Genomic DNA, 23,649 nt, shown 5'->3' on the forward strand with positions numbered 1-23,649 from the left:
TCTGGGCATTTCCAAGGCAAGGGTTGCCGCAGAGACGCTGTGGTGGTGCATGCCATTAGTGCTCAGTGACAACGGGTGCACTGCCACAGCGCCCTTTCCGCATCCCTCCAGCAGGCGTTCCAAGTGCGGAACCGATACGTTCGACAAGAGAACAGACAGCTAAGTGCATTATCTTAGGCGCCTAGCTTACTAATCTCGACGCTGGCTCGTTGGTGTGGGTCGGGTCTTGCGTGCGGCTGGAGTGTTAGAAGGATGCTTGCGGGGGGAGTGCGCTCCTCATGTGGTTTGCGGGTCCGTCCCGTAGACGCGTGCTTGGGAGTACCTAACCCGCAAGTGGAGTGGCTCGCCGCTGCTACTTAACCCTAGGTTAGCACTGCGGGTCCATCCCGGGTCCCTGGTCTGGTTAAGTGAGTAGCGTGTGAGTCCCCAACAACACAAAGCATAACACATAAGGACAGGAAGGTCCACCCCACGAGTCAACTTCAGGAACAAGTACCAAGTAGAACCAGAAAGCAAAATTTCTAAAAGTAGCGAATGATTATATGGGCTAATAAAACCATAATTGTTCAACGGCGCCAAGCGCCACTTGCAGGAAACAAAGGTAAAACAAAGGCTAGCAGGTGACTACGACGACTGGTTGCCGGGGTCTTCCGCTGAGGGCTGCGGCTCCGGCTTCCTCTACATCCGCTCCACCACTTCATCGATGAACTTGCCCACTGCCTTGGTGTGGGAGAGACCGTCCTCGCTGTCCGACCACGTGTCCAGCAGCGCCTCGAAAGGGAAGTCGGGATGGTAGTAGTGCACCCGGGGGAGGATCGTCTCGACGATCTCCCTGGCGCACGATGCTATCTCCCCGTCGCAAAACTTGGTGATCCACACGTCCAGCGCCCCAAGCTTCCCCACCATGTCAGAGAAGAATGGGATCAGGGTGCTGACATCCGTGCCGTCCACCTTCGCCGCCTGCAGCTCGAACCTCGGCAACAGCTCGCACACAGCCTGGGCGATTTCAAGCAGCTTCTCGGTCTCCTTCTGCCGCTACTCCGCCAACTTGTCGTGATTGCTGCGAGGACACCACCGCAAGCTTGGCCTTCCGGAGGAGTTCCGTCAGCCACACGATCTCCTTGGCCTTCCTCACGTTGTCCTCGCCAGTCTTGACGAGCTCGCCCTGGGCGGTGGTCGGCTCGGACTCGAGACGGGCGCTCCTTTCCTTGGCGAAATTGAGCTCCCCCTCGAGTTCAAGCTCCCGGGTCCGGAACTGCTCCTGCAGCTCCTTCTCCCGCCGTGTCGACGCCGCTGCTGCGTCCTCCGCGGCCTTGGCCTGCTCCTCCAGCTTCACACGCAACGCCTGGAGTTGGGAGGAGTAGCCGCTGACCAGCTCGCACTTCTCGTTGAGGCGAGCTTGAGCTGTTGCTAGCACGTCCTCATGCTCCTTGTTGGCCTTCTCCCGTGCCGCGGCCAGCAAGTCCAATACTTGCTGGTGCTCGGCGCGTTGGGCTTCCAACTGCCGGTGGAGCTCCGCCTCGGGGATGACTGGCGTTGTGGCCTCGTCCCTGGCCTGCTGGGTCTCCTCCCTTTGCCGGGAGAGCTCTTGCCGCTCCCTCTCGACGTCCCGCACTTCACCCAGCTGAAGCTTCGCGAGCTCATGGTGCTCCCTCACCTTGTTGAACGAGGTGACGAACGCCAGTTGCTGCTCCTTGATGGCATCGAGGAACTGGTGCCCCGGATCGTAGATACTTGGGTGCCAGGTGATTGGGTCCCAAGTCGCCCTGGCAAGGATGTCGAGGTCTGGGCAGGAGGTAGCGGCGGACGACGATGAGACCCCCGCTGCCATGGTCTGGCCATGTAGAGCATCTTCCCCTTGCAGGTGGCCGCCTGCTGCTCCACTACCACGTCTTCCTCCACACCTGCGCCCGTGGGTTGCGGGTCTGGTGGAGGGGCCGCGCCCCCGGCAGGAGTCGTCTCCTGCGGGGCAGCCGCGGGACCCGCGCCCCCGGCCTGCGAGGCCGGGGGCGTGCCGCCGAGCCCCACTCCGGTAGCGGCGGTGGGCGCCACCACCGTTGTGTCTGGGACGGCGGGGCTTGGCGCGGGAGCCACCTCCGGCTCGTCCTCCAACTCAACGTCCTCGGCGTCAGAGGGGAGGTCGATCACCGTACCATCCGCCCCCGTGGTGGGCCCATTGGGACCTGCGACAAGAGCAAAATAAGTTACTTCAAGCCAAGCTGAGGCACCTGGCGACAAGCGCAAGGGAGTTCGGGTTGTGTACCTTGCGGGGTCGCCGCGCTTGCGGGGGGAGATTTGTTTCCCCCTGCCCCGGCTTCTGCTGCCGGGCTGCCCCCTGCAGGCTGGGTTTCGCCGGCAAGCCAAGGTAATCGCACGGTTAAGGGTTAACATGCAGAAGGAGCATGAACAGTGGAGTCAGGAATGGGGTGTGTACCTACTGCGGGCTCCGCCTCCTCTGGGACCGGGTCGGCAGCAGGCGTAGTGGCGGCGCCTCTGGCCCTCGTGCCGATCTGACTGGCACTAATGCTGGCCCGGATGCGCGGCTTCTTGCTTGGCGCAGCGGGTGTAGTGTCGGTTCTCCCCCTCTTGCCGGCTCCCCCCGAGGCGCCGTCCCTGCAAGGCATTAACAAAGAAGCGAATGAATCAAGGGAAGCACAAACTTGTAAATAAAAGGGGGAGAAAAATGTCAGCTTAACTAGGGGGGTTGAGCTTGAGCGAGTAGCCCGTGAAGATCCCCCGCTTGGACAGGACTGCACGTCAGTGAGGACCGACGAGCCTGCCGACAGGTACCGCACGTCGGCAGCCTCGGCACGTTGGCCGTGATCGACAAAGCAGTCAGCCATACCGAGAGACGCACTGCACAGAGAAAACAAGAGAGTAAGAGAGAAATCTACCGTGGTCCTTACCACTGGAGAAAGAAGCCATCGATGCATGCTTGCTGTTGTCTATATCCAACTGCTCCTGGCCGGCTGCTTCTCCTTCCTCTTGTACGTGCATGCTCTTTGGTACGTGTTTGGATCTTGGATGCATGTATGAGTACAAGTAATTCTTCTACCTCTGGCCGCTGATGCCTTAGGCGAGTCGGGGGCGTTCTTCGCTTGCCGCCGCCTTGGGCACAGCGTCTCGCTGCCCTCTGCCTAGGACACACACGGCAGCCCTTACCTGATGCTCGAGGCTGCTGTGCAGTGCTGCCGCCTCGGGGCGCCTCCTCTCTTCTCTGCCCCCCTTTCAATGGATCCCATGGTTTGTTTATATAGGCAGCATGTAGGGCATCATGCGCAGGCATCAGGAAGGTCGCAAAGCCATTTTAGAAAGACATGATTACCTTGCTTGATTGGCTGTTGATATTTGGATGGAAATTATCCTACGATCAGGATCCGGTACTTCCTTGCAGTTTTCTTGTGATGTATGTTTTCTGTCCAGTTTGAGTCGGCACGTGGCGCTCATACGCGGACGGCCATACGCCGATGGTTCGACCCGCACTAAACAGGACGATCGACCTGCCTGATCGATCCAGCATTACCTAGCTCATGTATTTGTACTTGACCTGTTTAGCATAAGTATGAAAGTCTATGCATAGTTGTGCACCTCTGTACGCCATTGCCTTCCTTTGCATGTAGCTGCTTATTGTATTTTATTTTGCCTCTTTTGTAGTCAAGATAAAATACAAGAGTTTCTCACGCCAAGGCGTATTCATCCCACGTGCCTATACTTAAGATAGTACAAAATCACATCCCCCCCCTCTTGGGGACCTTGGGCGCCATGGGGAATGTGGGTGGCGATTAGCATGATGAGGGGCGCAAGGAGGAATGGGGATGAGGAGAAAGGACTGGGGATGAGTGTGAGCGCGAAGCAGATCAGACTCGACTTGGTGAAAATAATTCCACTAACCAATCTTGATGCAAATATTTATTGCTACCTTGATTTACTTTCATGATAGCTTGGTAAATTAGATGAAAGCTGGTATGGATATTGAGGTAATTTGTTGGGCCGTGTAGCAGCTACGGCACCAGACAACAAATTAACCTTAGTCTTTTTTTAAATCCCGTGGCGAAATACCATGCCACGTTTTTTTTAGGAATTTTATCAATTTAGCCACGACCGTTTGGCTGCCACGATGCCAACCGACTAGATTGAAGGGTTTCACAGATTCACGCTTGCCGCACTGGCTCGTTGCACTGCTCCCATAAAAACAAGATGCATCAATGTAGCAGAAGTGCCGGAAGGCCCTTGGCGGGTGGATGTACACTGGGATACCTTTAGTGGACTTGATTAAAAGAGGGTGGTGTTGCCCCCTTTATTGTTGTTGAAGATGAGGTGCCGAGAAGCCATCGACGATATTCCCCCGGTGCATGAATGTTATTGACCCCGACGTTCTTGGTGTACGTTGTTGTGGAGAGTTGGATGCCGGGAAGCCATCGGTGATGACATGGACGCCGTGATGTTGCAGTCAGAGGGAGATGTAACCTTGGAGCAGGTTCCACGGGTGCACCAAAATGACGATGTTGGCTGCACCAAGGGTGAGAAAAACATATGCATGCATGATGGTAGTGACTGCACTAAGGGTGAGAAATTAATATATGCAAGCATGTGTATGATATTATGTAATAAAAATATGCATTAATTTTTGTAGCTTTTTTTATGCATATGTTGGCCCTTTCGCTAATCACCAGCTATATGTGTGACATTAGAAAAGGCTGCCCAAGGACTTGCTCGTTGGGAGTCGTCACAAAACCATGACGACAATAATCAAGCTTTTTTTGTGTGTGTGCTCGTGTGAAGACACCGCACTTCCATGGTGCCTCTAGAGTACTGCGGGAATTCATACCCTAGACTTCACAGCATCGACTAAACCCACAGCTACCTCACGGACCCATCAGTGCCTCAAGAACCCAGAAACCTATGTAGGGGTGTTTAGTGGAGTGGTTATGGGAAACGGCTAGGCAATTTTCTGATAGACAGCCACCCTCGTCCTTTTTCTGGTGGATCCCTTGTCTTTCAGGCCATCGGACTTGGTGTTGTGACTTTCTCCATTTGTTAGGAGTGCTTTGCTTGAACTTTCTTTTGCTTTTCCCTCTTTGAGGGTTTCTTCAACTTGTTGATCTTGATTTTTTTTGTGAGGACTGCTCGCTTGAACTTTCTTGAGGAATGCTTCTTTGCATGGTTGGGGGATCCACCTTCAAAATTGGGAAGGCGGCCATCCATCTATGTGGACTAGGCAACCCTCATAGACATTTTTTTTGGCTCGTGAAATGCACACCCTGGGGGCGTCAGAAGCTACACACTGTGCCCCTCTTGTGAAGGGTCAGGTAGCCTTCTTTGCTCCTTTTCCTATAGTTTACCCCAGGGCGCGTTGCCCCCGGGAACTCGAGACACGTCAGGAGACATGAGATGCGTGGGACCTCGATGCATTGAAGTATCCCAAGTATTTTTTTCCGTGTCCTTTGAAAGCACACACTTGGTACGTGCCATATGTTGTGGGCACAGTTGCCGCTCCATCGATCTTGTGTATTTTTTTTTACTTGTTTCCTCCTTTGGTCAAGTCCCGGAGCAGCATAATCTTCAATCGTTAGCTGGTGTGATGCGGGAGAGGCCTATCTTTGTAAGGAATTAATTCCGGTTTATGCACATAGGTGAAATAATGCAATGCATGTTATGTTGATTTAAAAAAATGCAATTGCGAAGGCTATGTTAGACATAGCTCTTCCCGTGGAACCTGTGCCTGGTGAAGATATATCGCACACGAGTGCGACTCGATCCAAGGACGGATGTCCTCTCCCACAGTAAATGCCGAGGCACCCACAGATGTTCGCTAGCTTGTTAGCCAGCCAATCGCAGTCATTGCCGGCCGGCGGCACAAGCAACGAGCAGTGCACCGTTGAGTCCGCTCGCGTACTCCGACGAGCTTTGGACGCAGGTCCTGACGTGGAGAATGCATGACGAGCCAGCATGGTGACCCGCGGCCCCCTTCGAGGAACGCGTCGATGGACCATGTGGCGACGCAGTTCTCCCTGGCGATGTCGTCCTCGGGAGAGTTGGAAAAGTCCGATGTGCTTCGTTGGCCTTACCTGTGCCACAGGATGCTGATACGTCTGTTGCATGTGTGCATGCATGCATGCACCTTCCCGCATGCATGCGACCTGGACTCCTAGTCACGACAAAGAAAATAGAAACAAATTAAGGAGCCGGTTCTCCATGGCCGGCAAACAGCTGGATGCTGCCGGTGAGATGCGCTGCCATCCCTAGCACCGACGAGCATGACTAGCTGGCGGCGTGGGCGCGGACAACTATCACCGTGAAATGTCACGGGATGCGGCTCACCGATGACGTCTTGGATGTCGAGCGAGATGGCGCCTCCGCCAACAAGTGTGAAGAGGCGGCACAACCCCTGCGTGAGGTACGTCATGCAGGCGCCTTCGTCGGGCGTGGAATGTCTGAGCCTCAAAAAGAGATGCCTGGCCAAATGAGGTGAAGAGTGCGAGATAGCCCATTATCGACGACAACTACGTCAGGCCGACATACACCTTGGCCGGTCGGAGTACGGCCAAGCATCACAAAGGGATGCCCCGGCCAAACGAGATGACGAGTGCGAAGTAGCCGAGCATCGACGGCACCCCCAACGACTAGCGTGGCTAGCAGTCGACCGTCATCGTAGCGGGGCCAGGTGAACAAGCATGATGAAGCGATGCTCTGGCCCAACCAGGTAGCTAGGCATCGGGGTCGGCGATTCTCTTTGCCAAGAACGACAAGCATGCTCGGCCGACGTCATGGCTAGGCCATGACCTCCAGTGAATTGACGGAATTAAACTTCACGTCATAGGAGGAGGCAGAAGCTAGCGAGGTCCCCGCACGGCGACGGCGCCTCCGTGAGCGAGACGGACGAGAGGCATGCCATTGGTTGATCTTGACGTATGCCTCGTTCGTCCCGGTCGTTCATCAGCCGATCTTCGTGGCCGACCTGAAGGAGAAAAAAAACATGAAGGATAAAGGAGATTCATTAACACCCGGCCTCGCGCGTTGCCTCCGCTCGATGTGCAATGCAACGGCGGCCAGTGGCGCGTGTGGCCGTCTCCGATCGGCACACTACGCGTCCTTGCATCTTGCCTCATACGAGCAGCGTTGCGGTCTTGCCGCCGCCTTGGGCGCGCCGTCTCGCGGCCATGGATGAGGCTGTTATACCTTGCTCCAAAGATTACCGGTGAGTCCTAGCCTGCATACATTAGCTCGTTGTTGCTCTAGCTGACCATGACAGGTGATTGATTCATGCATGCATGTATCTGTGTTGGCGTAGATGGATACATGCAAACAAGCATGCATCATGTATGCATGTGCAAACGGCTAGCCATGCCAATAGACACCAGGGTTGTCGACCGACCTCGTGGATTTGAGCCGGCTACCGACAGCTCTCGGTGGAGGCCTCACGACCGATTGCTCGAAGCTGGCGAGCCAGATGCGAGCAAAGGGGTGGAGATGTGGAATTGTCGACGGCGTGGTCGACTAAGCACGTCAACCTGCATGCATGCAGTTGCAGGGCTTCTTGGTGGAACCTTGGGCATCGGTTTGGTGAAGTCAGCGTTGATGATGACTGCCTCGACGATGCCGTGGAGCACGTGTGAGGCTGCAGAGCGCATGCCGTAGCAGCTTCTTGGAGCCGTTTCCTCATTGACGTGGTCGACCCCCGCGTCTGGCCAAGCTAGGCCAGATGTACCCAGCAGGCGCTTGCCCGTGATCGATGGATCAGGCGCGCCTTTGGTCTGACGAGCAACCGTGGCCTTGTTCTATTCTGCATGCTGCAAGTCTGGAAAGAGGGATAAGAAAACGGAAAAGGATATACACCATTACATGTTGACCCTCCATGCCTCCAAGCAGGAAGGCCTCCGGGCGAGCATTGCAAGTGTCGGCATAGACGCATGCCGGACATGCGTGACTATGGCCATGCCAACTCCAGTGATGTAACCGGTGCACCACGGTGAGTTCTCGATTTCTTGGCGGCGTGTCGGAGAGCTCCTCCGGCCAGCATGAGGCAACGCTCTCGCTGCTTGCATGTAAGCCATACATTGAGCGCGTGGTAACGGCCACCCCCAAGCATAACGGCACATCGGTGGATGCACACTTGACGAGCTTCTGGTTGCCGCCTGTGGAGAGTGGAGACACCATCACTTAGTTTTAGGCAGTTGACATCGCCTAGCATCGGTCTTGAGGACCAGCAACTAGTAGCCTGCATGTACGTATGGATTTTTGCCGCTCCATGTTGGTCAAGCTGGCCAGTACGAGTAGGTGCTTATTACCGTACGAGCTTGAGGGAGAAAAAGATTAATGCATCGCAGACACATGCATGCATGCAGCATGCGTATATATAGGACAGAGATATAGAGAGAAGGCCAGCATGTTTGCATGTAACCCTTCATTTAGAGCAGGAATTGAACAAGCTCTATGTGAAAATATATGCTATCTTGATCTTTTGCTTACCTGTATCTCACCGAACATTCACATAGTACCGATGGTGATGGCAATTGTCGTCGCAGACACATGCCCGAGGATCGGGAGATTTTATCATGTCGAGGAGACTCGACGCTTGATGATGGTGGAGAGTTGAAGCATCACCCTTCGCGTGTGGACTTTGGAGGGTAGAACATGCCCCCGGCACGTTGGACTCCTAGTCAATGTCGATGAAGCCGGCGTGTCTCCTTGCAAACTGGAGTTACCTGCCCCTAAAGAGCTCCACCGCTTCATGGTACGTAGTCGAGACATGTAGATGCCATCATGGATGTCACCCGGACGAGCGACCCAAGATGGATCACGGGGACTTAGAGAAGGCCCCTAGAGGCTCAATCCTCATGGCCTCATCACCCAACCATGGATTTCACTCACCATCTCATACGTAGGAGAAGCTTGAAGAAGAAGAAGACGACCACTGTTGCGCAGCAAAGATGGGAGGAGAACCATGTCCCACCGGGCGTGCCAATTTGTTTGACACGAAAAATACTTAAAAAAGTATCTCTCATGCCCGGTGGAAATAAAATGCGGGCGTGCCAGTGCACCTAAATACACAAATAAAATATAGGAAAATATGCATTTTATTATCTCACTTAGAGAAACAAATTACAATTTCCCTTGATGGAGGGCTCTCCGTGGCCTGCCAGCGCGGCCAATATGACTTGGCCGATTGTGGTGTCTTGGTTCACGGGGCCTCGTAAAACTCCTGCTTAATTACTCCCGCGGATCGAGCCGCGAGACACCTCCGATTAAGCTGCTGAAATGGTCGTCATCTTCAAGTCTCATCTTCTCCGTGTGCTTGACGTAGACGGTGGTGATGTGGAGGTGAGTTGGAAGGGTGGAGCGGTATGCCGCGCCCCGGTGATGCTTAGCCGTAGACCTCCGGCTTGTCGTTGTCCGATGATGAAGAGATGTCTAAGCCTCTTCGGCTTAGACGAGTGGGCGGCCTTCGCCTTGTCGGTGCTGGGCCTGGTGATGTCATGGTGTGGACGGGATGACTTGCCATCACCTCATCGGTGCAACCAAGTAACATACTTACTTCATCGAAGAAGGACTAGTCGGTGGAGTAAAGCCTCGCCTCGTAGGCACTTGGACGATGTTGGGGATGACTGTCGGAGTAGATATCGGTGGCGGTGTAGACTGCGATGTGCCATGGTGGACGCCGTGTATGGCGGTGTCACGATGGACACCACGTAGAGGGACGCCCTGAGCAGTGGCGTCTAGAAGGATACCATGTCGGTGAAGAATGCGCCAACCCGGGTTCCACGCATGGCGGAACGTGAAGAGGAAACTGTCCGCAAGCCTGCGGTGACATGTCGCCGTACTCCCTGTGGATATATATATGCGCACAAGAAGGGTGACTCTTATCTGCTTAGAAAATAGTTAGAGGTTCTCAAGAGTCATGTGCATGTCCAACAAGGACACACGCAGGAAATGCTTGATGCCGTCACGTAGTGTCGTCGGCAGTGCTCTGAGCAAAGAGCACGCCAAAGCTGTGTGGTAGCTGAGCAAGATGTCACCTCCAGCATGAGGTGTCTGAATGTTGATGGCGCCTCCCTGAGGCCGGCGCCTTGGCTGCTGGCGAGCGTGACAAGACGACGTCACAGCTGCGCAAGGCCGCCGAGCAGCCAACCACGGCACCTCCGTTGCCATCGGAAGTGTCAAGAAACACATGGAGTGTCGCCTTCTGCACCAGCAGATCTTGGTGACCTCAACGCGCCGGCACCGGCGGGATGTGTGTTAGCAGGCCTGGCAACTCAGCAGCGCCCGCATCGGTGAGGACCGAGGAGCCTGCCGATAGGTACCGCACGTCGGCAGCCTCGGCATGTTGGCCGTGATCAACAAAGCAGTCAGTCGTACCGAGAGACGCACTGCACAGAGAAAACAAGAGCGTAAGAGAGAAATCTACCGTGGTCCTTACCACTGGAGAAAGAAGCCATCGATGCATGCTTGCTGTTGTCTATATCCAGCTGCTCCTGGCCGGCTGCTTCTCCTTCCTCTTGTACGTGTGTGCTCTTTGGTATGTGTTTGGATCTTGGATGCATGTATGAGTACAAGTGATTCTTCTACCTCTGGCCGGCTGATGCCTTAGGCGAGTCGGGGGCATTCTTTGCTTGCCGCCGCCTTGGGCACGGTGTCTCGCTGCCCTCTGCCTAGGACACGCGCGGCTGCCCTTACCTGATGCTCGAGGCTGCTGTGCAGTGCTGCCGCCTCGGGGCGCCTCCTCTCTTCTCTGCCCCCCTTTCAATGGATCCCTTGGTTTGTTTATATAGGCAGCATGTAGGGCATCATGCGCAGGCATTAGGAAGGTCGTAAAGCCGTTTTATAAAGACATGATTACCTTGCTTGATTGGCTGTCGATATTTGGATGGAAATTATCCTACGATCAGGATCCGGTACTTCCTTGCAGTTTTCTTGTGATGTATGTTGTTTGTCCAGTTCGAGTCGGCGCGCAGCGCTCATACGCGGACGGCCATACGTCGATGGTTCGACCCGCACTAAACAGGACGATCGACCTGCCTGATCGATCCAACATTACCTAGCTCATGTATTTGTACTTGACCTATTTAGCATAAGTATGAAAGTCTATGCATAGTTGTGCACCTCTGCATGCCATTGCCTTCCTTTGCATGTAGTTGCTTACTGTATTTTATTTTGCCTCTTTTGTAGTCAAGATAAAATACAAGAGTTTCTCACGCCAAGGCGTATTCATCCCACGTGCTTATACTTAAGATAGTACAAAATCACATCCCCCCCCCCCCCTCTTGGGGACCTTGGGCGCCATGGGGAATGTGGGTGGCGATTAGCATGATGAGGGGCGCAAGGAGGAATGGGGATGAGGAGGAAGGACTGGGGTCTAAGTGATTGCCCCACAGCACAGCGATGGGGTTTTATGGCACCCTAGCGCTGAGCAACAGTCACATCCGCACCCTACGGGTGAGCTGGGGATAACTGCGTTTTAAGAGGGGAATGCGCGACGTGGCCTTAACTACCCGCAGTTAAGGGGAAGACTAGGGCGGAAATCTCGCCCCCACCACTCTGCCCGTAACGGCGGAGTCCCTAGAGCAGTACATGGTCAGGAACCCGAAATGACTTGGGACCCACGCGTCGGTTAGGGCGTAGCCCGGCAACCGACCAAGGATGATTTCGCCCGGGAACAGGCGTTGCCAGCCCATGCCTGGGGGCTACTGTCGCACCAGTGGCACCTGGGGTACCACCGTTGCTCAATGCGTGGGTCGCCTCGCTTGCTCCCCGCAAGGACGGCACCCGGGGCAGCACAGTGCGAGCTGCCCGGGAAGCCACCAGCCCGGTAGGAGCCTTGGAAGGGGGCTGCCCTGGAGCAGAACTAGCCAGGCTGCGGGGGTTACACCGGATGACAGCGTGAAGATCCCCGTCAGGACTCCCCCCGGGAAGCTCACTTGCCGGGGAGGGTGTCTCCTGACACAGGCACTTACAACAGGGCCGGTGCCCAGTGCAGGCAGAGTATCGGCGCCACATGGCCGCCCCGGCAGGCTCCTTTTGTGCAGGGCTGGTCGGAGCGTGGAGTGTGGCACAAGCTGAGCATTAAATGCTCCGACAGGGAGGTGGTTTCCTGTCTAGTCAACCTACAGTGAGTAGCTCGCAGTGAATCTAGGACACCTATCGCCCCAGCTACAGTGCGTTTTACCGTGCATGCATGCCAGCGCAGCAAAAAGGCAAGCTGCCTTGAGTCTTTGTTCAGCGCGTGTCCAAAAGCACGTCCCCCATGCAGACCGAGACACCTGTGGTATCCCCTTGGCTATAAAAGGAGGACCGAGGCCACTGGTCAAAGGGTTGGACTCAAGCTAGGTTACGATCCCTAGAGATTTAGTCCAGAAGTAGTAAGCAGCCATTTAGCAGAAAGGAAGAGAGCGCCCGGGGACTCCTCCGGCAACCTGTAAACACTTGTTCATTGGCTAATACATACTCAGAAGCAGGACGTAGGGTTTACACCTCCGGGTGGCCCGAACCTGGGTAAACTGGCTTAAACATTGCAACGCTCGTCATTGGCCTCGCCGGCGATCGCCGGAGCGATCCCCATCGCTCACTGCCGAACCTAAAAGGGGGTGCCTAGCATCCCCGGTGTCTAAGCCCCTAGCTACGACAGATATGCATGCAAGCACATACGGGCGGCACGTTTTTTGCTCGATCCCCCAAATAAGTACAGCCGTGAGATCGAAGTTGCATGGAGATGATCAATATATTGACCCCGAGGCAACAACTACGACACAAATGTCTTGTAGAGACATTTTCTTTGAGTTCATCAGGTGTACACTCTTCGTCTCTACTAATTTGCTGTAGAGACGATTATGAGACAGAGTTTCATGTAGAGGCAGTCATATGAGGCGTTGTAGAAAATGTTCTAAATATAGAGACACTAGTTGAGACATTATGGTGTAGAGACATTTTTTGAGGCATTTAACAGATTGTGGCAAAATTCATATAGGGTCATTGTTTTGAGATATTTGATGAAATGACTTTATGGTATGGTTAGATACACTATTTGAGACAAATCTTATGTTGTGTAGAGACATTCTTAGACTACTCATAATAATTTCACTACAAGTATGAGCAAGAATTGGTACCAGGTTGAAATGGTTAGGTGAGTGTGTAGTTTTTTTTAAGGTCTTGAGTTCGATGATTGGTTTCAACATGATTTTTTCAATGTATATTTTCTAGTACCTGAGTATAGAGACACAATGTAACATGTTTACAAAATGTCACATTGAATGTAGAGACAATATAGTGTCTCTATAAAATGTCTAAAAACTATAAAAACACGATGAAGTGTCTTTACAAAATGTCGTATTCAATGTAGAGACACTATGTTAGTGTCTCATTTCACATAACGACACTGCCCGTGAAGACAGTTTTGTGACACTGCACCAAATGTGTTTAGAGTTATGTAGAGACAATTACACTGTCTCTACGAACAAAAATAATGTCTCTGCAGTCAATTTTTGTTGCAGTGACTATACACCTGCAGGCCTGCAGCTAGCCATTTGATCGATCCAAGTCAATCTTAATCGGTCTGCATTTGAACCGATCGGGCCTTGTCATGTGATGTGAGGATGTTAATTAATGGGAGGAGAAGTTGCAGGGTAGGCAACTCGCGGTCCGCTGCATGCCACACGATCTACGGTCACCCGGTCGAGAGCGCCGCGCTTTCCACACGGTCCACCGTATACCGGATCGATGTTGATGGATGGGGTCTAAGATTCTACTAACACAATACTCAGAAAAGATCCAAACGGAGAATATGTTATTCACGGCGCGCACCTCAGCACAATACTCAGAAAAGATCCAAACGGAGTACTATAATATTCTACGTGGGACAAGCCATGGCTGTGCGCCTGTGCCTCGCTGTAGGTCAGGTGCCTCTTCTCAAGAGGCGATCAATATAATTTTTATTGCTCAGCCTAATTGATAATGATACGTATATATATTGCCTAAATTTCCACACGCTTACGACTTGGGGAAACTAACGTACATTGTGTTAACCATCTGTACAATTCATGCCATTTTCTAGAGCGAAGGATCTCTGACAGCAAGATTTATAACATTAATTAGTTGAAGATCAGACAGGGTTCTGGGGGAAAGATGATGGAAAGTTCACTCAGGGGCCCTTAGTTAGGAACCGTATGTATGTGTTTGTCATGTTGAGAGGACTTATTTCCAGAGTGCATTCTTCAAGGAATTAAGCAACGCCATTTGAATTACGGTTACATATGTATGTTTTGACGTATTTTCTTTGCAGGGAAGATCCAGGAAAGCACGGTTAATTAGTCGGAAGACCCAGTACCACACTGGAGCAGTTCTTCCGAGGAGTGAATACAACCTGCACATTTTTTATTTATTTTTGAGAGAAGGTGTGTAAATTAATCGAGAGACAAGTTACATGCAATCATTCGTAACCTGGCACATCATGCAGGACGGCACAAAGTTACATAACACACCTTCAACGCACACCTTACTACAGAAACTAGCGAGCTCATGGGCTACAGAGTTGTTCTCTCTCTTAGTGAAAAATAAAACGGATACTACGATCGGAAGTGGTGAAACGAAGGATATCACCCACAACTGAACAGAAAGCAGAACGGTTCTGTGAGGAAAAAGTGAGGACCTGAATCAAAGAAATACAATCGCTTTCAACAATAATGGGTACATGACACTGCTTCTCAACAGACCTTATGGCAGATGAAATTTCCAGAAATTTTGCAGTGCGTTCACGTACGTACACGTATCCGTATCCGGTATCCCTATATATATAACCCACACGGCCGGCCACATGAATTCATCCATCAAGCATTTAGCAAGAGAAAACTCAAAACTAGCTAGCAGCTGTAGACGCCCAAAAACACGATCGATCCAAGGCCTCCAAGACGTACTGAACATGGCGAAGGGTACGTGAGAGCGAGCCTCCATCCATTTCGCATGTTTTTCATCCATATACGTGTCAACATATCATATACTCTCTCCGTCCAACAAAAGATGTCTCAACTTTTTGTTAGACGGAGTGAGTACACAAGTTAGCTAGCTACTACCTACTTAGTATATTTTCTCTGATGCATTTCGTTTCGTATACTCTTATCTTCATTACATATATACATGCAGCGATGAATAAACCTGTGCCTGCACTTTCACGGCCACCACCGGCACCCGGTCCCTATGATGATCGATGCCCAGGCCCAGCGTATCCTGCGCCGCCGGAGTCCGGGAAAAAGGCGCCGTCGCCGTCTGCAGCAGGTACTTGTGCATGGGCAACTCTCCATCGATCCCTTTCTTAACTACTCTGTATTTGCACCTTTCTATCTATCTTTCTTTCTTGTCTCTGATGATTCGTTGCACCTTTTATGGACACCTTTTGCATTCGTGCGGTTCATAAATTAAGGCAAAGGGTTGAACGCTTCCGTGCCCACCCGCGGGAACAAACCTGATGAAGCTCGTGGTGGGGGTCAGACCAAAAAGTGAGTCAACACAAGTACCAATCTGTCCATCAAACATTCATGTTAACGAATTTATACTTCGAATTGATTGTGATTGGCTACGAAAGCACTGAAAAGTTCCCTTTCTTTTCAGGCGATAGCGCGCATATCTAAGTGGTGATGCATGCATGATCGTCTACGCATGCATAGGCCTTGGCCAAGAAAACCATCACACGGTTCAATTCGTCTGTCAATTACTACCGCGTATTATATATTCCCTGTTGAGAAAATTTATGTGTGTATGAAGTGTGTAACCAGCAAAAGTAGATCACAGACGTAGCTACAAATTCCAATCAAGTAGGAGTATTTCATTTGTTCATGTATGTTAATATTTTTCTATAACACATATGTACATATAACATGTAAATATATGAATTGTTCAATTGTATTGAATAAATATTCGATCTATCCGGTGTTTATTTTCTTACTCAACACGCATGCGCGTTAACGAACTTCAGTCCAAAGACGCATGCAGTGCTTGGATACTTCCAACTGAATACGTACGTTAACGAGTACTGTAACTGGCGATGCCGACAAAACAAACACGAGCCCTACGGGTCATCAGTTGAGCAGCTAGACTTGACTTAATTAAGGAAGGATCGATGTAAGCGTACATTCCGATTTTCAAGAGTTAAAAAAAATGCAAGGGAGGTTCAACATGTACAGATGTTAATAAAATGTCTAAATTAGAGTTTCCTAAATTAATTTTATATGTTTTCGGAAATAATTTTGCATGAGGATATATAGGGAGTCCGAGCAGCTCCACCGCGCTTTGATTCTGCATCAATCGACCGTTTCTCCCCAACATAAAAACGCCAAATATAATCCCGTCCACGACTCAATTCAAGGATTCAAGCACCCAACAGCAGCAGGATACGTTCGTTACGGCCGTCACCTTCGCTGGAGACCGTCCTTTACCGGCCAAGGCATCACCGTCAACGACCAGTCTCCGGTGACCACAAATCAAGGCCTCTAGGATTATTACTGCGATGTCATCAGGACGCTACCTACAGGTGCCGTGGTTTTCAAAATCTAGAGTATAATTTGAACTAGGTGCAAATATGTTTCAGTATTATTTTTTTGTTTATTCGTATTTTGTTAATATTTGTTTAACGGATCCATTTTTCTAGCCTATTACCCCTGATATGTGTGGATCGATTGACGAAGGGGCCAGGACCCATTCCACGTTTTGAAAATAAGAGCTTATCAACCCTGATATTTAGGGGGTTGCTAATGTAGTATTGGTTATATTTGTTCAGGAATCCTTGTTGCAAGTAGACGGTACAATTTCAGTAGGATTGGTAAAAAATTATACTCTGATCCTAAATTTTTGACTCAAATTTGCCCAAATATGGATATATCTATTCTTAAAAAAGCGTCTAGATACATGTAATATTTCGACAACAATTTAGGATCGGAAAGAGTACAGTTTACTGTTTTACTGCTGTAGATTTTAGGTACCCACCGTAGTTTTGCAGGGTTGGTAAAAAATTGCTTATATTAGATCTTGGTTTTGCTTGTTATGGTGGAAACGTGAGTTTCTGTGGCAAGTGAACCCCCTCCACTTCACCACCTTGATCTCCATCCGTCACCATTGTAAGTCCTACAATGAAATTGTAGATGACGAATAAATTTACATGAAATTTGTTACATTAATAAACTTTGTGCTTGCACATACCAATACTGTAGATGACGAAGATGAGCACAAAATAACTGGAACTTGAATAGCCCATAGATCTCGTCCGTCATCACTATATTGGATCTAAACTAAGTGCAACACCAGAGTGTTGAGACCATGGCAAGAACTGTCCAAAGAAAGGACTATGGCAACAAAAATAAATTGGCATGAAGCATGAAATAAGCCGTTCTAAAACAATCTCAATTTAGATACCACTCAGAACTAAACAGCATGGTAACATCTAACGACATGGTAACATCTGATGACATCATTAGAGAGTTACAGCTACCAGGCATGTCTAATCAACCTCCTCTTCAGTCTCTCATAACTAAACTCGTGTCTAACAACAGCATTGATGTTGAGAAGGCAAAAACTACTGACAGCAACAGATGAAAGCATGTATATCTATCCTGGCAAAGCACCAAATTCTAATGGCCTGAATAAGGCGACGAGCAGTCTTGGAACTCTGTGGCTGTGCTCGATTCAAAAATGGTGCGTGGAAGGACAAACTGGTCATCATCAAATGATGTATCATCGACGGGGTCACTGCCTCTCTGCCTCTTAACTGGACGTTCATGCTCTGGACTGAGAGTTGGGGAACTAGGCCGGCTACAGTCAGGGGTTAGTGGTTGACGACACGCGAGAGGATCATCGTTAGGAGAGCTCTTTGTTAGCTCAATTTGATTTTTGTTGTTCTTGGTGGAACCGTGAACTCGAGATTCAGATGTCAGTCCGGGAGTTGATGGGTTAGTTCTCTCGGAATCAGGCATTTGATCACTTGATGTGGCTCTGGAAGGTCCTGCAGCAGTGATGCGCTGCTGCTCTTCAATGATCTTCTGGAGATACTTGCCCTGTGCCTCGATTCGTAGCTGCAGCTGCCTTTGCACCTGCAAGAGATGTTTGCCAGCTCACATTAGAACCATAATTTACTGTTGGTTTCTTAAGTAAACGGAAGATTGCACATATTTATACAGTCTACATATGTAAATGTAAACAAACTCTTAAACATATTTTTAAACAGTACTCCCTCCCCAAAATACGAGTCATATAAGTTTTATCCTAAGTCAAATAAAAGTTTGGTCAAGTTTATACCAAAAACAAAATCAACATCTACAATGCCAAATACATAAATATGAAAATGTATTTCATGATGGATCTATTGATATTGATTTGGTATTCTAGATGTTCATATTTTTTCTATAAACTTGGTCAAACTTAGGACAAAACTTTTATGACTTATATTTTGGGTAACCAAGTGGAAGGGTACCGCAGGCTAGCAAAATAGAGTAGGATAATGGCATAGCGAGATTTCTTCTCATAAATTATTGAAGTCTTTCAGTTTGAAAAATATATGAATTGGTCCGATGAGAGGAGTTCTAGTGTTACCAATGCGTGGCAGTGCAGCTGTAGCAGTACCAAAATGTTACTAAAAAGAACAGAAACTTTTTGGTAACATTGAGCCTCTATGTATCTATCATGACAAAAATTTCAAATTTAATCTAAGCAGTGAGTTAAAAAAAAGACAATTTTGCTGTAAATAGTATCAACAGAGAGAGAGAGAGAGAGAGGATGAAATACTACTCACTGCAGAATTTTTTTTCTTGCTTTTTACATGTGTTGCATTTTGATTTGAAATTTTGTAGTAGTATGATAGATAATATTACAACTTTGGTAGTAGCAGCACCACAAGGCTTGGTGGCACTACTAGCACTAAAACTTCCTTCATGGTCTGATTTTGACTCTTATCACTATATACCTATCAATGGTCGTAACTTGTGAATTCTTAACTAACATCTATAAAAATCGTAAAACTTTTCTACTAGGGTATATTAGTCAGAGATGAAGGCATATAATGCAAACATTTATATGCTGATAGTCTTTTTCCCGCATACCAAGGAGGCTTAGGCGCTTAGTGCAGGGTTAGAATAAGATATCCAAACTGACTCACTTAGCTGGACAATACACATTGTAGGAGATCGCCGATTGAAGCATTTAGTCTTTCATTTCAACACGTGAGCCAATTAAAGGAGAAAGCGCAAGCATCTCACCCCGCGCGTGCTCAGCTAAAACTGTAAAAAAAAAACTCAATTTTCTCTTATCTTTTGAAATTGTGAGCCTACTAAAAGACAAAGCCGCAAATTTTCTCTAACACAATTTTTATCACAAGTTTTTGTACCTGATGGTTTTCAACCATTTTACCACTAGTCTAAGTGATTGCACAGTAAAAAAATGCTCGGAACTGGAAACAACAATAGCTGTGAGTTTCATATCACAACTTTAACTTCAAAAGAAATGGCAAAAGCCTTAGCTTACCTCTAATTGTTCATGCAACCGCTTCTGGACCTCCATCTGGAGCTTCAAGGCTTCAGATATTGGCATTCCACTGCAATAACATAACATAAATGATATCAATAACAGTTTCCTAGGAACCTGGTAAAAATAAATAAGAGGGAAAACTAATAAAAAGACCACACTATATAATGAAGTAATGTGTACTGAACAATCGCAACATGCAGATGTTTAAATTAATAAAGTGGTTTATCTACTATAATCAGTTTATTTTGACTAACTTTAATTTAGTTCCCAAAGTTATTTAACTATTTATGCACTCGGATGCTACATGCTATTGACTACTAAGCCTCGGATGGGTAGTAAGCAAGCAATCAAGCAACACTTTCAGGTTCAAGGAAATTCAACAAAATTAGGTCTGTTGACTTCATTGCAACAGCATTGCAACTAGTACTAACAACGCAATGTTTATCGTGGCAAAATAAAATTGCAACAGCATCAATACATAAGTTGTTTAGTACTTCATTCATTTCCTTCAATAATAAAGAGTCCAGAATTATATTTCGGTATTTATGAAATATTTGTTATAATGCTGTAAATTGTACTCCCTCCGTCCCATGTTAAGTGACTTTCTATTACATGTATCTAGATGCTTAAACGGAAATCGCAAGAAACGATTGAACTTCAGACCCGTTGTTGCTTTAAAAAATTCAAGTACAAACAATATGGCCTATTAAACTGGACATAAAAAGGGTAAATCATTTAACTTACGAGGAACCTTCAAGTGCTGCAAGCAAATCCCCTGGATCTCTTTCTTCAGCTTTGTTGTCTACATAAGGAATATAAATTAGTGAAGTTTAACATTAATAGACTACCACTCTTTCTAGAATGTAGATATAACAAGATGAAAATGATTGCCTACCATCACTGGCTGATGGGTCTGGAATGTACTTCGCAAGACGGTATTTCTAGATAAAGAAAGGACAATGGTTAGGGAGAAACAACAAAGATAGTCAAGCTGGTAAAGGGTTATTTGTAAATAAAAAAAACAATATACCTGTAGGTGACTTTTCACATGGTATATTGTGAGTCCTGGCACACCCATAATTTTCAGAACTCCTTTCGGAGTGGCTCCTGCCACATTTCAACAATTATATTATTCACGATGCAGTTACTCAAACTAGCCAAGTAATTAAGAAAACGGTTCAATTAAATATGTAGATCATAAGCTAATAAAGTATTCCTCTGTTTCACCATGACTTTCCAGGGCCTCGGAAGTATCTGTTTTAAAATAATTATCTATTGTAGGAATCAATAGTGTAGGATGTCATTTAAATTTTAATAGGCAGCACATCCATGGTCATTGCTTGCTAAGTGCTAACTCTTTCTTAGATTTAGTGTTTTCTTCGTCCGAGTGCATGCTGGGCTGAGGACAGTTACAACAAAATTGTGATCAAAGTTGTGTTTTGACTTTTCATGACCATGGTGATGTTACAACTTTGGTTTCACATGACCAAGTATGGCTATCCACTTTCCCTCAACAGTGAGTTTTAGTATTCATAGTTCTGTACCACAGTACAATAATGCAGATCACTGAAGTAGAAAAAGTCCACCCTATTTAGCAAACATGCAAATATTTTGCCAGAGAAGCGCGAGCATGTCTTTATATAGCATGTCTATGCCAAACCCGCAGGGTCACAATCTATGTATTCCATGCAGCACGTTGTATCATTCTCTACCTATCAATGAAATGATAAACAAATCTTCTGTGGATTAAAAATATACTCAACGAGAAATAATAGTGAATTCAACTTTTTACCCCCTAGCTGTGACTTTGCGACAGCTTTTACCCCATTTAAAAATACTTCTACATTTTACCCTTTCGTTAAAAATACTGAGAACTTTTACCCCAGACCCCAAATCAACATATATAACGCGGCAAGTCGGTAACTGACTGGCAGACAACTCAGACACACAATCATTAAATTATGTTCAGTTCTGTCAAATCCTTCTAAATTCTGCTACATTCTGTCAAAATCTGACACCAAAGTCACAAATTTTAACAAAATTTGATCAAACTTCACATAATATGGCAGAATCTAACATATTTGATGTGCCACAAGGATTATGCGTTCAAGTCGTCTGCCCAGTTAGCTGTCATGTCATCCTAATATGTGGGTCAAGTTTGTTTGGGGAAAATAATAAAACAGAGTACAGGCTGTCACGAAATCAGAACTAAAGGGTAGTATTTTCTTAATGGGGTAAAAACTGTCACAAAGTCACAGCTAGGGGTAAGAAAATGGAATTCACACTAAATAATAAGAGAAGCAATAAAAAGTGAATAGAGAAGTTGAAGAATCAAGTACGTACTATCCGGCCCACCAAGCTGAGTAACAGCCTCCACAAATCGGTCATGCAGCTCGTTTGTCCAACGTAACCGTTGCCTTGATGCCATGTTAGGGTTATCATTTCCCCCATTACAAGGCACCATACTCATACTGGTGCCCCCTAGCTCCATTTGTTCATGAGCAGCAGGACTGCCATGATTATGACCAATGCTAGAAATTTGATTTGGCTGATACATTGCACTTGCTCGTCGCCTGAAATACAGACGACTTAAGAAAATAATACGGCATGCCATGATTAAACAAAAGGGCAATTTGGCAAGACAGTCAAATCTTATAGGCTCATTCAACATTTCATCCACCATAAAGCCCACGAATGCAAAAGAACGCCATAACTATCATTTTCCACGAGGCTCAGCCTGTCGTTTACTAGTAGATTTGTGCCTAAATATGTGAATGACACCAACAAACATACTTTGAACTAAGCCTGATGCCTTGATTCACAGTTTACTGTAGCTGGGGACTGCAGAGGAACACTTGTATGCTGATTCACAGTTTCATGCCAAATGCGGCAAGAATTAAACGATCCAATTAACATATGCTAGCATGGTCTCAGAAAAAAAAAACTAACTGGCTACACAAGAACCTACTTAATTCACTATAGGTGACAGCATTTATTCAACCACACATAACAACGAAATACAAAGCGTGACAAACAAGTCCATGGGGCTTATCAATGTGTGGCATCTCAGCATTCAGGAAGCAAACGGCAGCTACGACCACGAGAGGATGTCTCTCTATCCTACCAGGGTTATCACCTCATACCGGATCTGGCAATAGGCGGTCAGGGCTAAGGTGCGAAGTTATCCCAGCACTGCAGGGTCTTCTTTGGGGGTGGTGGAAGGTTGGCAAGGCCGTTATTGAGCCACCTCCTTCTGCAAACCAGAAAACTCTGAACTTCTTTGTAGTGCTGGATCCTGAATACTAGTGGTGAAGATTTTGGTTGGTCTGCAGCGTCCTGGGAGCATGCAGGATGGCATCAATGGTTATATCTGTTGCAATGTGCATCTAGGGGGCAGTTGTTGTCTTGTCATGGGTGTTTTTGTAAGCAGCCTAAGAAAGCATTAAGTTTTTTTTGAAAAACAAACAAATTGGCAGTTTCTTAAAATTGGACGGCCAGGAACAAAAGTTGGAAAGAAGCTTCCCCACAGAGAAACCCCCATTCTTGAAACCGAAGGGGACTGCCGACTGCCTCCTCAGACCTTAGGTGCCAATACGGTCGACCAGGGGGGAACCCCCGCCAAATACCCTAGCCCGCAGGAGCTCGTGGGTTGAACTAATCGGAGAAAGTCGAAATCTACCGGCAAACCAGCTCACCAAGAAACTTGAAGAAGCAGCAATCCATGGATGGAGAACAGGTGGGTGGATCCCTGGAAATGCGGAACGCGTGGGGGAGGAAGACGAGAAGGGAGAGGAAGCTACTAACCAAGAAGGGAGAAGAACTGAAGGAGGATGCTCGTTCGTCTGTCACTCCTTTTCTCTGATTCTCTCAGTCTCTCTCGGCGAGAGGGAACATGGAGGAAGACCAAGTGAGGGGTAGGGTGCAGAGGCCGGGGAGCCCCCTTTTCGGAAAAAAAAAGCGAGGGGTAGGGGAGCTCCCTTTTCGAAAAAAAAAACTGAGGGTAGGGAGGGGTTTGTTCATTTCATTTTATTTCCTTTCCCAGCCCTTTCAGAGAAGTTCACGATTAATAAAAACGACCTCCATCGATTATACTCTTCCGCCCAAAATAAGTGACATGAAATTCTATTTGCAGTCCATCAAAAAATAACGCCATCA

The 23,649-nt window shown here is 48.0% G+C and overlaps 3 protein-coding genes across 4 annotated transcripts; 1 reads left to right on the forward strand and 2 right to left on the reverse strand.

Annotated features, from left to right (window-relative positions):
* Positions 1 to 678: 678 nt before the first annotated feature.
* On the reverse strand, positions 679 to 6,406 carry LOC104584104 (leucine zipper putative tumor suppressor 2-like). The gene is made up of 4 exons (XM_010238240.1): positions 6,322 to 6,406; positions 1,840 to 2,183; positions 1,157 to 1,657; positions 679 to 771 (listed from the first exon to the last, which is right to left on the reverse strand). The coding sequence occupies exons 1-4, from the start codon at positions 6,404 to 6,406 to the stop codon at positions 679 to 681; spliced, it is 1,023 nt and encodes a 340-aa protein (XP_010236542.1).
* An 8,411-nt stretch (positions 6,407 to 14,817) lies between these two features.
* LOC112271909 (translation initiation factor IF-2-like) lies at positions 14,818 to 16,005 on the forward strand. Its single transcript, XM_024462156.1, has 4 exons — positions 14,818 to 14,918; positions 15,130 to 15,261; positions 15,407 to 15,482; positions 15,595 to 16,005. Exons 1-4 carry the CDS (start codon positions 14,909 to 14,911, stop codon positions 15,599 to 15,601), a joined length of 225 nt encoding a protein of 74 aa, XP_024317924.1. The 5' UTR covers positions 14,818 to 14,908; the 3' UTR covers positions 15,602 to 16,005.
* A 1,317-nt stretch (positions 16,006 to 17,322) lies between these two features.
* LOC100832165 (myb family transcription factor PHL7) lies at positions 17,323 to 23,459 on the reverse strand. Of its 2 annotated transcripts, none has more exons than XM_003573739.4 (7): positions 23,299 to 23,459; positions 21,838 to 22,067; positions 20,525 to 20,601; positions 20,390 to 20,435; positions 20,239 to 20,296; positions 19,492 to 19,561; positions 17,323 to 18,065 (listed from the first exon to the last, which is right to left on the reverse strand). In XM_003573739.4, exons 2-7 carry the CDS (start codon positions 22,049 to 22,051, stop codon positions 17,607 to 17,609), a joined length of 924 nt encoding a protein of 307 aa, XP_003573787.1. In that variant the 5' UTR covers positions 22,052 to 22,067; positions 23,299 to 23,459; the 3' UTR covers positions 17,323 to 17,606. The 2 variants fall into 2 exon arrangements, with proteins under 2 accessions (XP_003573787.1, XP_024317461.1); XM_024461693.1 differs by having other exon boundaries at positions 23,190 to 23,304.
* Positions 23,460 to 23,649: the final 190 nt, after the last annotated feature.

The sequence above is a fragment of the Brachypodium distachyon genome, chromosome 3 (assembly GCF_000005505.3).
Source record: "Brachypodium distachyon strain Bd21 chromosome 3, Brachypodium_distachyon_v3.0, whole genome shotgun sequence".
Lineage (NCBI taxonomy): Eukaryota > Viridiplantae > Streptophyta > Magnoliopsida > Poales > Poaceae > Brachypodium > Brachypodium distachyon.